The following is a 16,341-nucleotide window of genomic DNA, read 5'->3' as shown; positions in this document are numbered from 1 at the left end:
TCATTTAAAATTTTAAAAACAAAATCATACTTACTTGGTAATTTGTGTTCCGATGACAATTCATCCCACATTTGTTCTAGGAATGCTTTATTGCAATGGAAATTTCGATTCCATATAGCGGGACGTTGTTCAACGTCCCTTATAAATTGTTCCACGTTTAGGACAATGGTGGATTTTTTCGGAGCCATGTAAGGCGAGTATGCAGCACTAGCGTTTTATTAAGAATATTTTACATAGATAGCTCCAGGACGTAGAGCGAAAAAATTGTTTAGTTTATTCTTAAATAAGAAAAGATTGAATTTTATTTCAAACATTTATTTTTTCAAAGCAGAATAATTTTCTCGTTTAGCTCTTTTTCAAATTTACCGCCTTTTTCTCGTATAGCTTTCATTAGGATCTTTTACAAAACTACTGCGTTTTTTACAATTCAATCATTATTTGGAGAAACTTCTTTTAAAAAATAGACGACACTTTTACTTTACAGGAAGTAAATTATACCAAAACCAAATAATATTAAATAACATAAATTAGAGGCTACCTTCGATACATTGCAAAAAAAGCATTGACTTCACCTATGTCGTTCCAATGTTCGAATAGTTAAAATTACCTTTTTCATAAAAATATTTATGTATGAAACAAAGGTAAAATTTAAAAAAAAAATTAGTCAGGTATTAATCTATCCCCATACATAAAAAAAATCAATCTATCCCCATACATAAAAAAATCCCCGCGCATGAAGTTTTAAGTTAAATTTATGAAATCCATAATTTGGATTCCATATGCTTTCTAAATTAAATTTTAAATAATTTAAAAAATTATAAATATACATAATCTAATATATATAAAAATAAGTCGGATTTTCCTCCCTGACGCAATAACTCCAGCAATGAAAATGCAAGAAAAGTTTCAACGGAAAAGCGGGAATTTTTTTACATACAGCGCACAATAAAAAATTTTATATTTTGAATTCATCGCAGTTGCTTTTGTTATAAAATAATTTTATTTTTTCACATGAAAAATGTTCGGAGAACGTAGAGGGTAATCATGTGATGAAAATAGGGTACCTCATTTTTTGACATCTTGGGGGGAAGGGGACATCCCCTTTTCAAAATTGGGCCAAAGTTCTCCGTTATCGGTGAAATTTTCAAGGAAGGTTAGAGGTGATGTCTAGACAAAGACCCGCTACTTTATTTTTCGATATTTGGTCGTGGAGGTGGACCCCCCCTTTATACGATTTTTGTTTTTTTTTGTACAATAAAAAAAAAATTCTCTGGTTTACTTGAGATTTACAGAGAACACGCCGTGAGATTATGAATTTATTATGGGGTACCTGATTTTTTAATATTTAAACGGGAAGGGGGGCATCTCCCTTGCCCGACTTTTTGAAAAATGGAACAAAATTATCCGATTTGCTTGAAATTTTTAGGGAAGGTTGAAGGGGGCGCCTAGACAAAGAACAGCTACTTTATTTTTCGATATTTGGTCGAAGAGGGGGCCTCCCCTTTGTCCGACTTTTTTTTTAAGTACAGTGAAAAAACTAAAAATTGTCGACTTATTGAAATTTTACGGAGAACTTTGGGGGAGATTATGAAATTTATATGAGGTATATGATTTTTTAATATTTGATCGGGGAAAAATAAAAGGGAGCAGGGAGACCTCATTTCTCCTAAAGTACATACCGTGAAACAATTACACTTTTCCACTTTACTTGAAATTTACAGAGTATGTGTGGTAGATTATATTGTTATAATGGATATCTGATTTTGTGACATTCGGAAGGGAAGAGGGGCCTCCCCTCGCCCTGCTGTTTAAAAATTTGGCTTATAATTTGCTTGAGATTTTCTGGGACGTCTACACAATATACGCTATACCATTTTTCGATATTTGGACGGGGAGGAAGATTTCCTCTAAAACTGAAAAAAACAAGAATTCTCTTGAAATTTACGTATGGGTTGGTTATGAAATCAATATGGTGTACTTGAGTTTTGGGTATTTGGACGGGAACCTTCTCCTTGCCCCACACTATGAAAATTGAAGGAAAGTTTACACATTTTCTTGTGACGTCCCTTTAAAAAAATAGAGCACAATCTAACCTTCTCCGATTTACTTGAAATTGAGATAATTAAATGTTTACAGGGTATATGATTTTTCGGTTCAGATTTAGATATAGCTGCCATATATATTCATTACCGATCTGGTCATAATTGGCGTGTTTATCAAACGATATCAGCCAAATCGGTTCAGATTTAGATATAGTTCCCATATATATCTTTCGCCCGATATGTACTTATATGGTCATAGAAGCCAGAGTTTTACCTTGATTTGTTCACAATTTTGTACAAGGAGTTAATTGATATTGTCGTCAATTGTGGCAAATTTAGTTGAAATCGGTTCAGATTTAGATATAGCTCCCATATATATCTTTCGCCCGATTTAGACATATATGACCACCGAGGCCAAAGTTTACCAATGCATGTTAAATTTGGTTGAAATCGGTTCAGATTTAGATATAGCTCCCATACATATCTTTCGTCCGATTTAGACTCATATGACCGCCGAGGCCAAAGATATATTACTTCCCAAAGGTAGCCAATTCGAACAAATCTAAATTTGATTTTTTCCAACATTTTTCGCTTTGAGCAATAAAATTATCAAAAAGAATGAAAAAAAAACTATAGCGCTTTACTTTCTTGCATTTCATATCAGCCACCCTCACCCAGAAAAAAGTGTCTTCGAAACTAAAGGAAAAAATGTTCATCAATTTAGTTTAGCCATTTTATTTCCATTCAGTTAAATTTTTGTGCGAAATAATAAAATTTACTTGTTTCAGTAAAAAAATCCTGAAAGCAGTTAGGAATAGTTCATTAACTAGAATAAGGCATGGCATTTTACTAATACTGTTTTCTTCGATGGGTATAAGAATTTACTGCTGAAAAAGAAAATTTTATTCACTGATAACAAAGCATTCGTAAAAAAAACCGAACTAAAACCAAGTTTCCTCAAATTTAGTAAGGTTTCTTATAAAATGATAATTCTGACTTCCTTTATTATAGAAAGCTTATCATACATACGAATAACACTTGGCATAAAAAAATATTTTAGTTCATTCGTACTAAGAAGTATTCAATCTTTTCAAAACTTAAGGAAACACGTTAGAATATAGGAAAATTTCCTACATTTCTTTTATCTACCTGTAAACGATACCTGTAATCGATGTAATCGATGTGTTTGCGCGTGGGTTGTTTTTTTAGTTGGAATCGCGTTGTTATGGTATAGAGAGATTGTTAAAAATAATATTGTAAAATAATATAATATAAAAACAAATAAAATATATAAAATATTTGTTATTTTAAATTAGTGAGAAAAATGTTCGTTTTTTGAAAATTGGTTTTAAAAAAAAAAGACACCAGCAGAATAACAACCCCTTCATTCGACTTCATTTTGGAATCTTCAATTATGAGGTAATATTCAGTGACGCTATCCTTTTGTGAAAAAATTGGTTTAGAATTTTTTTTGTTTATATTTGTAGGTATTGCTAGGCAGCAACTTATTCAAAGTGAAAGATACTATAAGAAGAAAAATAATGTGTTTTAATATTTCAAGGCCAGTCGATGCTGTTGATTCTATATAAATATATTTAATATATTAATATAACATGTCTTTTGTTGAAGAAACAAATTGCTGATATAAATACATAAAATTTTATTTAAAAACGAAGGTAAGCAGTTCTAAATTTGAAGTAAAAAGTTTACCACAAATATGTAAGATTTGTCCAAATGAATGAAAAAAGTTCAATAAAATCATTCCATATATGAATTCAATTCAGTTAAATTTTTTTTTCATTCTGTAGTATAGTGGTACATAAATATAGGAAAATGTTATGTGTGTGAAGATAAATACGTATTTAAAACCCTAGACACAAACCAATTGTAATAGATTAGGGTAAAAACATTTTGGGATTTTTTCGAAAAACTGATTTTTTGGAAAAACTACTGGGAATTTAAAATTAAAATTTCGCAGGAACAATGCCAGGGGAACACCCTACATAACGGTTTATTTATTTTGGAAATATATTAACCACCGCAAGAGATATGTGGTGGGACATTTGGCAATGGGAGGGGAATCATATCTCTGGAACGGGATATCCTGCCAGGACTACTTATGCGGCAGTGTATAGTCCTATGAAATACCTATCGAACAAGGTATAGCATATATCAAGATTTGATTTTTAAGACACCAAATACGCTCTTTTAATTTCTGTATTTATTATCCTAAATTTCTGGAGGGGATCAGTGGCCATATCTCAGGAACGAAGCTACCCTCTGACCTAAAATTTATGACAAATTAATGTGCTTGTAACACCCTTCAACCAGAGGGTAAACATTTGTTGAAGCGATATTTCAGAACTCCAAAATTGTTCCTCCAATATTGGTTATTTTACCTATGAATTTTCGGAGGGGAGGAATGCGTCCAGGAGGAGTGGGGTACATCCTGCCGACATAGCTCCCACACAAATCCATACTCCTAAAGACGCCTTTTCGAACAAAAGAAACAGCGAATCAAGAATTGATTTTGGGATTGCTCCAGCTCCTCATCAATATGACCCTTTTTCAGACCAAAAAATACAAAACTGAATAGAAGCAAAGCAGAAAAATTTCGCACCAGATGCTTGGCCAGGAGCAGTGCTAATATCGATGGAACGGGATCTCCTTCCGACATGGCATAAAAACCATTATAAAGCTCCAAGAAACACCTATACGGATTGATGTCACTTTATTCCAGAATTGATTTTGGTATACCCAGATACGCCTGTTCAAATGTGGCCCATTTCATAGCAGATTCTGGCCGGGAGCAGTGGCCATAGCTTTGGAACGAATTATCCTGCCGACAAGGGATGACCACTGTTGTATAGTCCTAGGAACCTACTTTCCGGAATGGTGTCACTTTATTCCAGAATTGATTTCGGTATACCCAGATACGCCTGTTCAAAAGTGGCCAATTTCATAGCAGATTCTGGCCGGGAGCAGTGGCCATATCTTTGGAACGAATTATCCTGCCGACACGAGATGACCAATTTTGTACAGTGCTAGGAAGCTACTTTCCGGAATGGTGTAACTTTATTCCAGAATTGATTTTGGTATACCCAGATACGCCTGTTCAAATGTGGCCCATTTCATAGCAGATTCTGGCCGGGAGCAGTGGCCATATCTTTGGAACGAATTATCCTGCCGACACGAGATGACCACTGTTGTACAGTGCTAGGAAGCTACTTTCCGGAATGGTGTCACTTTATTGCAGAATTGATTTCGGTATACCCAAATACGCCTTTTCAAAAGTGGTCAATTTCATAGCAGAATCTGGCCGGGAGCAGTGGCCATATCTTTCGAATGAAATATCCTGCCGACACGAGATGACCACTGTTGTACAGTGCTAGGAAGCTACTTTCCGGAATGGTGTCACTTTATTGCAGAATTGATTTCGGTATACCCAGATACGCCTGTTCAAATGTGGCCCATTTCATAGCAGATTCTGGCCGGGAGCAGTGGCCATATCTTTGGAACGAATTATCGTGCCGACATCAAATAACCACTGTTGTATAGTCCTAGGAAGCTACTTTCCGGCATGGTGTCACTTTATCCCAGAATTGATTTCGGTATACCCAGATACGCCTGTTCAAATGTGGCCCATTTCATAGCAGATTCTGGCCGGGAGCAGTGGTCATATCTTTGGAACGAATTATCCTGCCGACAAGGGATGACCACTGTTGTATAGTCCTAGGAACCTACTTTCCGGAATGGTGTCACTTTATTCCAGAATTGATTTCGGTATACCCAGATACGCCTGTTCAAAAGTGGCCAATTTCATAGCAGATTCTGGCCGGGAGCAGTGGCCATATCTTGGGAACGAATTATCCTGCCGACATCAAATAACCACTGTTGTATAGTCCTAGGAAGCTACTTTCCGGCATGGTGTCACTTTATCCCAGAATTGATTTCGGTATACCCAGATACGCCTGTTCAAATGTGGCCTATTTCATAGCAGATTCTGGCCGGGAGCAGTGGCCATATCTTTGGAACGAATTATCGTGCCGACATCAAATAACCACTGTTGTATAGTCCTAGGAAGCTACTTTCCGGCATGGTGTCACTTTATCCCAGAATTGATTTCGGTATACCCAGATACGCCTGTTCAAATGTGGCCCATTTCATAGCAGATTCTGGCCGGGAGCAGTGGCCATATCTGGGGAACGAATTATCCTGCCGACAAGGGATGACCACTGTTGTATAGTCCTAGGAACCTACTTTCCGGAATGGTGTCACTTTATTGCAGAATTGATTTCGGTATACCCAGATACGCCTGTTCAAATGTGGCCCATTCATAGCAGATTCTGGCCGGGAGCAGTGGCCATATCTTCGGAACGAATTATCCTGCCGACATGAAATAACCACTGTTGTATAGTACTAGGAAGCTGCTTTCCGGAATGGTGTCAATTTGTTCCAGAATTGATTTTGGTATACCCAAATACGCCTGTTCAAATTTGGAATCAATTGTAATAGATTAGGGTAAGAAAAAAATTTTTTTTTGTGTTTGCAAAAAAGTGGCTTTAAAGAAAAACTATTTTGAATTTAAAGTAAAATTTTGCAAAAACAGTGCCGCCTATATAGCAATTTTGTTCTTTCTTAAATATATTGACTACAACTAAAGTAGTGGTGTAAGACATTTGGCAACGGACGTATAAAAAAACTCCGAAACTCTTTTCCGGATTAATGTAACATTATTTCCAAATCAAAGTTGGTGTATGCAGATGCTTTACACTTTTTCCTAAATTTTATTATTAGTGTTTAAAATAAAAATAAATTCGAATAAAATTTTATCAAAAGTAAGCCAACCTTGATTTGAACCTGCATACTTAAATAAACCTTGATTCCAACTCACTCATCAACGAGTTAGGCCACTGCCTTGACGATAATCTGCGCAACGGAACTTTCCTATGACGTAATACCAGGTTTTGTCTTTAATTAAACACAGGTAGACCTCAACATACATAGTTTCTGTAAGATGTCTACATTTCAATTACGCCATTTTGGTTAATGCTGAGGCTTACCTGTTTCAGTTGCTTTAACCATAGACCAAGGAAGGTATAGACATCTCAAGTGAATTTACAGCGCTGTAGTTTGCCTGCACACCGTAGATGGCTCTTTTTCGTCTGCAATTGAGTGATTTTTTAATTTGGCTTTAATTTGTTTTCTTTCCTTTGTTCTCTCGTTGAAACACCAAATACTGTGAAAGTTTATAAAATACTATTCATCCACACCTTTTTTGTAATGCAAATTGACTAATTTATACGGTTATTCTCGTTTTCCAAAAATAAATTGAGTCACTTGACTGCGCAATTGAGTGGAATGACTGCGCACTGCAAATAAACAAAACCATGGTGAATTATCAAGGTATGTCTCTATATTTTCTTGGTCTATGCTTTAACAGAGTCAAGAGGGTTACCAACTCCGAAAATTAATGACAATTAATTAATGAAAAACCTCTGTAGAAAGTTGGTATAATCTCCACACCCAGGAAATGTCATTAGAAGTAAATTGCACAAGTAATGAATTTTTATGAAACCCTTTGCTATATTGGGTTTCATAAAAACTACCACCAAACAAGTCGTGGTTTTGCACCTACTGTAAGTTTTTATTGTTATGATTCTTTAATGCTGAGAAAACTTTCGAAGATTGATATTTACCATAAGTAGTGAATTTAGTTGTTTTCCACAAATATCAGCACTGGAACCCAAATTTTTTGTTGCTGTGCATTCAAGAGATTTCTTGGTGCTAAGCAAAGATTGACTAAATTTATTTAATATTTTTTTTTTTTTATCTAATATATTGTTAAAATTCAAAATTTTAAGTAAAATTTATAAATCTTAGACACTGTATAGAGCTAAAGTGCATAAGTGCCGTTTAGGATTTCGTTAAGTTTGTAATTAAGTTTTTAAGGTATCTAGCGTACGATGAGTAGCGTAAACTTAAGGTAATACTATAATTAAAATGAAGATGTAAACTTAGTTTATTTAGACTTAGTTTGTTGTTAACTATTTGCGTAATACAATTTTTTGCTATACAGTGTAATTCATATAATCTTTATACGTGATGCAAAAGATTGGTATCATTCACAATTTGTGTGAATGAGATGCTCTTTGGGTTAAATATAAATATAATTTTAACAAATTTTAAATTCAAGAATATTATAAAATCGCTCAATGGCAACACTATGCCGCACGTGCAATGAGGGAGCAAAGAGAAAATGTATGCTTACCCTTTTAAAGCGCAAGAGAACCAATGTCGTAACACCGTTACTATTTCAATTTTTAAGGAAATGAGTGAAACCCCAATACACACATATAAGAGATCGTTATCATTTCTTGTAGTCGTTTAGTTGAGCTATTCGCTAAAGTATTCAGTGGAGTTAGGATGGTCTAGTAGGTTAAGCGTTTGGCGTATTTTTCTTTATTCAACAGATGCGAGTTCGAGTCCACGTTTGATTGACTGTGACACGTTTTTATTTATTTTGATTACTGTATTGTTTTTTTTTTACTAAAAAATTCATTTCATCGACTCAGAATTTCCCCACAACCAAGAATGTATAAATACACTCTATGGTGTCTGAAACCAATATTTTAATGCATTACAAACGGATTGACGAATTTAGTATACCCCCATCCTATGATGGAGGGTTTAAAAAATATGTATATACACATATATATGTATAAATATAGTCAAAAGTGGGCTCGAACACCTAACCCTTGAACAAAATTAGATTGTACCGAACGCTCAACCTATTCGGCTATGCCAATCATTTGAACTATGTGGCGAATAACTCAACTAAACGATATACCACTACAATTGCAAGTGTTAGTTCACGCTCAAGTATGTGTGTTTGCGTTTCCACCCCAAAATCCATTTCTCAAAAATTGAAATAGTAACGGGATTAAGTTATTTGGTTCTCTTTGGTTTTTAAAGAGTTAAATGGGTATTTTCTATTTGCTCTCACGTTAAATGTTGTAGTATTGCCAATGTTCTTTTTAATATACACCATAATATTTATTAGATTTATCTAGTTAAATTACAATAGAAATGCGGACATGATTTCAAGAAAAAAACTTATTATTAAATGAATTGCAATGAATTTGGTGCACGTAGGTCACTCGAAAATAAAGTGGTTGCAATTATATTTTTTGGTTTATAAAGTAAGAATGCCTACACTAAAAACAGTGAACGCACCATGGCATTAAAGTCAACTTAACTTTATTTTAGTTAATGAAAATTATTATGTTTTAGTTTAAATTTCCCCAATATGAGAAAATTATTTAAATTTAATAATTTTTGTGTGCATGTAGATGAACTACAAAAGAAGAACAAGTTACACAAATGAAGGATTTCGTATTTTTCAGAAAAAAGTTTAAAATTTCCTAAAATTTGTAAATTTTGCTAAAAATGTACAATGAATTTCTGGAACATGTCGAAAATTATTTACTTATTTTTGTCATATGTATGTTGAGGTCTACCCGTGTTTACTTAAAGACAAAACCTGGAATTACGTCATAGGAAAGTTTCGCTGCGCAGATTATCGTCGAGGGGGTGGCCTAACTCGTTGATGAGTGAGTTGAATTCAAGGTTTATTTAAGTATCCAGGTTCAAATCACGGTTCGCTTACTTTTAATAAAATTTTATTTGAATTTATTTTTATTTTAAACACTAATAATAAAATTTAGAAAATGGTGTAAAGCATCTGCATACACCAACTTTGACTTTGAAATAATGTTACATTAATCCGGAAAAGAGTTTCGGAGTTTTTTTATACGTCCGTTGCCAAATGTCTTACACCACTACTTTAGTTGTAGTCAATATATTTAAGAAAGAACAAAATTGCTATATAGGCGGCACTGTTTTTGCAAAATTTTACTTTAAATTCAAAATAGTTTTTCTTTAAAGCCACTTTTTTGCAAACACAAAAAAATTTTTTTTTCTTACCCTAATCTATTACAATTGATTCCAAATTTGACCAGGCGTATTTGGGTATACCAAAATCAATTCTGGAACAAATTGACACCATTCCGGAAAGCAGCTTCCTAGTACTATACAACAGTGGTTATTTGATGTCGGCACGATAATTCGTTCCAAAGATATGACCACTGCTCCCGGCCAGAATCTGCTATGAAATGGGCCACATTTGAACAGGCGTATCTGGGTATACCGAAATCAATTCTGGGATAAAGTGACACCATGCCGGAAAGTAGCTTCCTAGGACTATACAACAGTGGTTATTTGATGTCGGCACGATAATTCGTTCCAAAGATATGGCCACTGCTCCCGGCCAGAATCTGCTATGAAATGGGCCACATTTGAACAGGCGTATCTGGGTATACCGAAATCAATTCTGCAATAAAGTGACACCATTCCGGAAAGTAGCTTCCTAGCACTGTACAACAGTGGTCATCTCGTGTCGGCAGGATATTTCATTCGAAAGATATGGCCACTGCTCCCGGCCAGATTCTGCTATGAAATTGACCACTTTTGAAAAGGCGTATTTGGGTATACCGAAATCAATTCTGCAATAAAGTGACACCATTCCGGAAAGTAGCTTCCTAGCACTGTACAACAGTGGTCATCTCGTGTCGGCAGGATAATTCGTTCCAAAGATATGGCCACTGCTCCCGGCCAGAATCTGCTATGAAATGGGCCACATTTGAACAGGCGTATCTGGGTATACCAAAATCAATTCTGGAATAAAGTTACACCATTCCGGAAAGTAGCTTCCTAGCACTGTACAAAATTGGTCATCTCGTGTCGGCAGGATAATTCGTTCCAAAGATATGGCCACTGCTCCCGGCCAGAATCTGCTATGAAATTGGCCACTTTTGAACAGGCGTATCTGGGTATACCGAAATCAATTCTGGAATAAAGTGACACCATTCCGGAAAGTAGGTTCCTAGGACTATACAACAGTGGTCATCCCTTGTCGGCAGGATAATTCGTTCCAAAGATATGGCCACTGCTCCCGGCCAGAATCTGCTATGAAATGGGCCACATTTGAACAGGCGTATCTGGGTATACAAAAATCAATTCTGGAATAAAGTGACATCAATCCGTATAGGTGTTTCTTGGAGCTTTATAATGGTTTTTATGCCATGTCGGAAGGAGATCCCGTTCCATCGATATTAGCACTGCTCCTGGCCAAGCATCTGGTGCGAAATTTTTCTGCTTTGCTTCTATTCAGTTTTGTATTTTTTGGTCTGAAAAAGGGTCATATTGATGAGGAGCTGGAGCAATCCCAAAATCAATTCTTGATTCGCTGTTTCTTTTGTTCGAAAAGGCGTCTTTAGGAGTATGGATTTGTGTGGGAGCTATGTCGGCAGGATGTACCCCACTCCTCCTGGACGCATTCCTCCCCTCCGAAAATTCATAGGTAAAATAACCAATATTGGAGGAACAATTTTGGAGTTCTGAAATATCGCTTCAACAAATGTTTACCCTCTGATTGAAGGGTGTTACAAGCACATTAATTTGTCATAAATTTTAGGTCAGAGGGTAGCTTCGTTCCTGAGATATGGCCACTGATCCCCTCCAGAAATTTAGGATAATAAATACAGAAATTAAAAGAGCGTATTTGGTGTCTTAAAAATCAAATCTTGATATATGCTATACCTTGTTCGATAGGTATTTCATAGGACTATACACTGCCGCATAAGTAGTCCTGGCAGGATATCCCGTTCCAGAGATATGATTCCCCTCCCATTGCCAAATGTCCCACCACATATCTCTTGCGGTGGTTAATGTATTTCCAAAATAAATAAACCGTTATGTAGGGTGTTCCCCTGGCATTGTTCCTGCGAAATTTTAATTTTAAATTCCCAGTAGTTTTTCCAAAAAATCAGTTTTTCGAAAAAATCCCAAAATGTTTTTACCCTAATCTATTACAATTGGTTTGTGTCTAGGGTTTTAAATGCGTATTTATCTTCACACACATGAAAATGTTAACTAATATATGAAATGCATTCTACCTAATTTCTACGAAAATCACATCGTTCAAACAAATAAAAATGTCTTTGGCGCTATACGAAGTTCAAATTTCTTCACAATGAGTTCATTTTAACTTAAAGAAGGAGTCACTTTTTTCTGGGTGCTGTATATAAACAAATTATATTTCTGAAAAATATTTTAATTATGTTTGGGTTTGTAAATATTGTTTTATTTACTTAAAATTATTATAATTCAAAACAGAAATTTTAATTGATTAAATTTTCAGTTTCAATCATTTTTATACCCTTCACCACTACTGTGGTACAGGGTATAATAAGTTTGTGCATTTGTATGTAACGCCAAGAAGGAAACGTCTGAGACCCATCGTTTAGTATACCGATCGTCTTAGAATTAAATTCTGAGTCGATTTAGCGATGTCCGTCTCTCTGTCTTCCGTCCGTCTGTCTGTCTGTTCATGTATTTTTGTGCGCAAAGTACAGGTCGCAGTTTAAGTCCGATCGTCCTCAAATTTGGCATAGGGTCGTTTTTTGGGACAAAGACAATCGCTATTGATTTTGGAAAAAATCGGTTCAGATTTAGATATAGCTGCTATATATATATATTTATCCCCGATCTGATCATATTTGGCGTGTTTATCAACCGATGTTCTTCAAATTCAGTACAACCGAATATTTTATGAGTCTCGAAAAACTTGCAAAATATCAGCCAAATCGGTTCAGATTTAGATATAGCTCCCATATATATCTTTCGTTCGATTTAGACTTATATGACCACAGAGGCCAAAGTTTACTACCGATTTTCGTGAAATTTTGCATAAAGAGTAGAATTGACATTCTACCAATGCTTGGTAAATTTGATTGAAATCGGTGCAGATTTAGATATAGCTCCCATATATGTCTTTCGTCCGATTTAGACTCATATGACCACAGAGGCCACAGTTTACTACCGATTTACGTGAAATTTTGCATAAAGAGTAGAATTGACATTCTACCTATGCTTGGTAAATTTGATTGAAATCGATTCAGATTTAGATATAGCTCCCATATATATCTTTCGCCCGATTTTAACTTATATGGCCTCAAAAGCCAGAGTTTTGCGCTGATTTGGTTCAAATTTTGCACAAGAAGTACGTTTAATAGTATCGGTAAGTGTACCAAATTTGGTTGAAATCGGTTCAGATTTAGATATAGCTCCCATATATATCTTTCGCCCGATTTACACTCAAATGACCACGGGGGCCAGAGTTATACTCCCATTTACGTGAAATTTTGTAGAGACAGAATTATTATTCTAACTATGCATGTCAAATTTAGTCGAAATCGGTTCAGATTATATATCGCTCCCATATAAAGGGTGATTTGTTAAGAGCTTGATAACTTTTTTTAAAAAAAAAACGCATAAAATTTGCAAAATCTCATCGGTTCTTTATTTGAAACGTTAGATTGGTCCATGACATTTACTTTTTGAAGATAATTTCATTTAAATGTTGACCGCGGCTGCGTCTTAGGTGGTCCATTCGGAAAGTCCAATTTTGGGCAACTTTTTCGAGCATTTCGGCCGGAATAGCCCGAATTTCTTCGGAAATGTTGTCTTCCAAAGCTGGAATAGTTGCTGGCTTATTTCTGTAGACTTTAGACTTGACGTAGCCCCACAAAAAATAGTCTAAAGGCGTCAAATCGCATGATCTTGGTGGCCAACTTACCGGTCCATTTCTTGAGATGAATTGTTCTCCGAAGTTTTCCCTCAAAATGGCCATAGAATCGCGAGCTGTGTGGCATGTAGCGCCATCTTGTTGAAACCACATGTCAACCAAGTTCAGTTCTTCCATTTTTGGCAACAAAAAGTTTGTTAGCATCGAACGATAGCGATCGCCATTCACCGTAACGTTGCGTCCAACAGCATCTTTGAAAAAATACCGTCCAATGATTCCACCAGCGTACAAACCACACCAAACAGTGCATTTTTCGGGATGCATGGGCAGTTCTTGAACGGCTTCTGGTTGCTCTTCACTCCAAATGCGGCAATTTTGCTTATTTACGTAGCCATTCAACCAGAAATGAGCCTCATCGCTGAACAAAATTTGTCGATAAAAAAGCGGATTTTCTGCCAACTTTTCTAGGGCCCATTCACTGAAAATTCGACGTTGTGGCAGATCGTAAGTCTATTCATGATGAAATGTCAAAGCATACTGAGCATCTTTCTCTTTGACACCATGTCTGAAATCCCACGTGATCTGTCAAATACTAATGCATGAAAATCCTAACCTCGAAAGAATCACCCTTTATATGTACACCAGAGTTGGGAAAATATGGTAGACTATTTCATATTTTAGACCCATTTTCAATGGGATTTTCCTCCAATTGACTGCATAGTTTCCACGGAGAATATATTTAATATGGTATATGATAAGTGTGTCAAGTTTGATCTAATAAAGCCTCCATATATTCGTTCTTCCGGTTTATACAAATATACAATATCCTTGTAAAATCGTCACTGATAAGTAGCAAAAATTGTAAATATTACTAAAATTGTCCTATATCTCGAATACATATGTATCGCCTGATAAATCATAAATGCTCTTTTGTACAATTGCATTAAAATTTCTCTCGCTTCATATTTCCCATATTTTTATTTTAACATTGTGTTTTATTCCAGGGCGGTAGCCGATTTCAATTTTAATTCTAGAGATTTTGTAGAAGTACAAAAAATGGTCTCCATTATAAGTATTTCTATCTGGAAATGCAAACCTTTATATAGCCCTCCCATCAAATTTGAAGTAGTTGAGATGGTAACACAAATGTTGGTCTACATGGTGGTGAAGGGTATAATATAGTCGGCCCCGCCCGACTTTAGACTTTACTTACTTGTTTTAAATTGGAAATGTGTTGGTGATATTTTTTCTGCGAATTAAAATTTTGCATTCCGCCTACATCGTGTTAATAAGAACATAATGATTTTTTTCGTTAATATAATGTACGATTTCATTTAGGTTAGGAATAACGTTCTTAGATATAAAAAGTCTCTATTGCTTTTAATAACAGAAAAATGACGTCAATTTTTTTATTAAAACATAGAGGGAGGTCATTAGATGAAATCCTCCCAAGGAATACCAACGCAAAGAATCAGTGCTGATGATGATGATGGACAATTTGTCTTAATCACCGGAATATTGTGTACACAATGCCAATGCATATAGAACGTAATAAGTAAACACATTCTCCATAGATGAAATAGGGAAATATGAGGAAGGTATAAACTCTTGAGCAAAAGAAGCAATTAATACCTTTGTGAGTTCCCTGAAAAACAGAGCCTTAACACTCTCCTCTCTCTCTCACCATTGAGGATTTTGATAAATGTTGTTTATTTCCATTGAACGATGCAGAATTTTTGCTATAGAGCTTAGAGCCCGGAATGAGTGAAGCGTTATGGTTGGATTCTATATCTGAACAAAAGAAACCATTAGCCAATGTACAACAAAGTATTAATATTAGCACATATCCAGGCAGTCAGCCAGCAGTCAGACAGTCAGCTAGCTAAGTAATCCAAGAAAACGTCTACCCAAAGCCCATAAAGAAAATGTAATAAACACAATGCGAAAAGCAAACGAATGGAAATTAAAACAACTCAGGAGGACCAGAGGACCAAGATGAGTAGTAGCTAGCATGCCTGCCAAGCAAACGCTGGCTGGCTGGCTGGCTGACACAAATGCCGTCGTCTTCGTCGCCATCACCATAGTCTGGGCATAAATGTTCATTTGTTTGTTTCTGTCTGTCCGGGGCTAGTCGCTGCTTCTTGTCTGGGTTATATGGTATTGTAAGTATGGTCGATGGCAAAAGGCACAAAAGCACGTCCCTGACAATGTCTGCTCATCAACATTTATGCCGCCAACACTCTGTATAGCCAAAGCCACCATCGACATCATTATCAACAACAGGCCCAATATAGACAATCATTGAACAACCTACCAAAGACCGACCATTACCACTACTACTACCTCCCAGCCACAATAGAAGCTCATCATCCACCCATTGAAAACATACCGGGGACCGCCGGGATCGATCCGTAAAATAGAGCTTAAGTTTCGGCATAAGGGAGGATAATAGGGGCGCGGACTGGCAAATACCAAATAAAAACCCCAATGAACGTGTCAGCCATCAAGAACTATTATAATGAAGCAATAACAAAACCAAACCTAATCATCATCATCATCATCATCGAGAGTACGTACAGGCAGCCATTCACCATCACCTCCTCGTCAGCAATAAAAAAGAAAACAATAGACATACAGCTTAGCTTAGCCAGC

At 35.8% G+C, this 16,341-nt stretch overlaps 1 protein-coding gene across 5 annotated transcripts in view; it reads right to left on the bottom strand.

The window, feature by feature from the left end:
• Ctps (CTP synthase) overlaps nucleotides 1-16,341 on the bottom strand; it is a 73,928-nt gene that overhangs the window by 21,215 nt on the left and 36,372 nt on the right. Inside the window, exon 2 of one of the 5 annotated variants that reach the window (XM_075308562.1) lies at nucleotides 35-278. The exons of 2 other annotated variants lie outside the window; for them this stretch is intronic. In XM_075308562.1, coding sequence (XP_075164677.1) covers nucleotides 35-188 — 154 coding nt within the window. In that variant the 5' untranslated portion in view covers nucleotides 189-278. Of the gene's footprint in view, nucleotides 1-34; nucleotides 416-16,341 lie in introns of those variants that run through there. 2 more of the 5 variants (XM_075308561.1, XM_075308564.1) reach the window with 2 other exon arrangements.

The sequence above is a fragment of the Haematobia irritans genome, chromosome 4, assembly GCF_050003625.1.
Source record: "Haematobia irritans isolate KBUSLIRL chromosome 4, ASM5000362v1, whole genome shotgun sequence".
NCBI lineage: Eukaryota > Metazoa > Arthropoda > Insecta > Diptera > Muscidae > Haematobia > Haematobia irritans.
The sequence above is the reverse complement of the archived record's forward strand: the minus strand, read 5'-3'. Positions and strand labels throughout refer to the sequence as shown.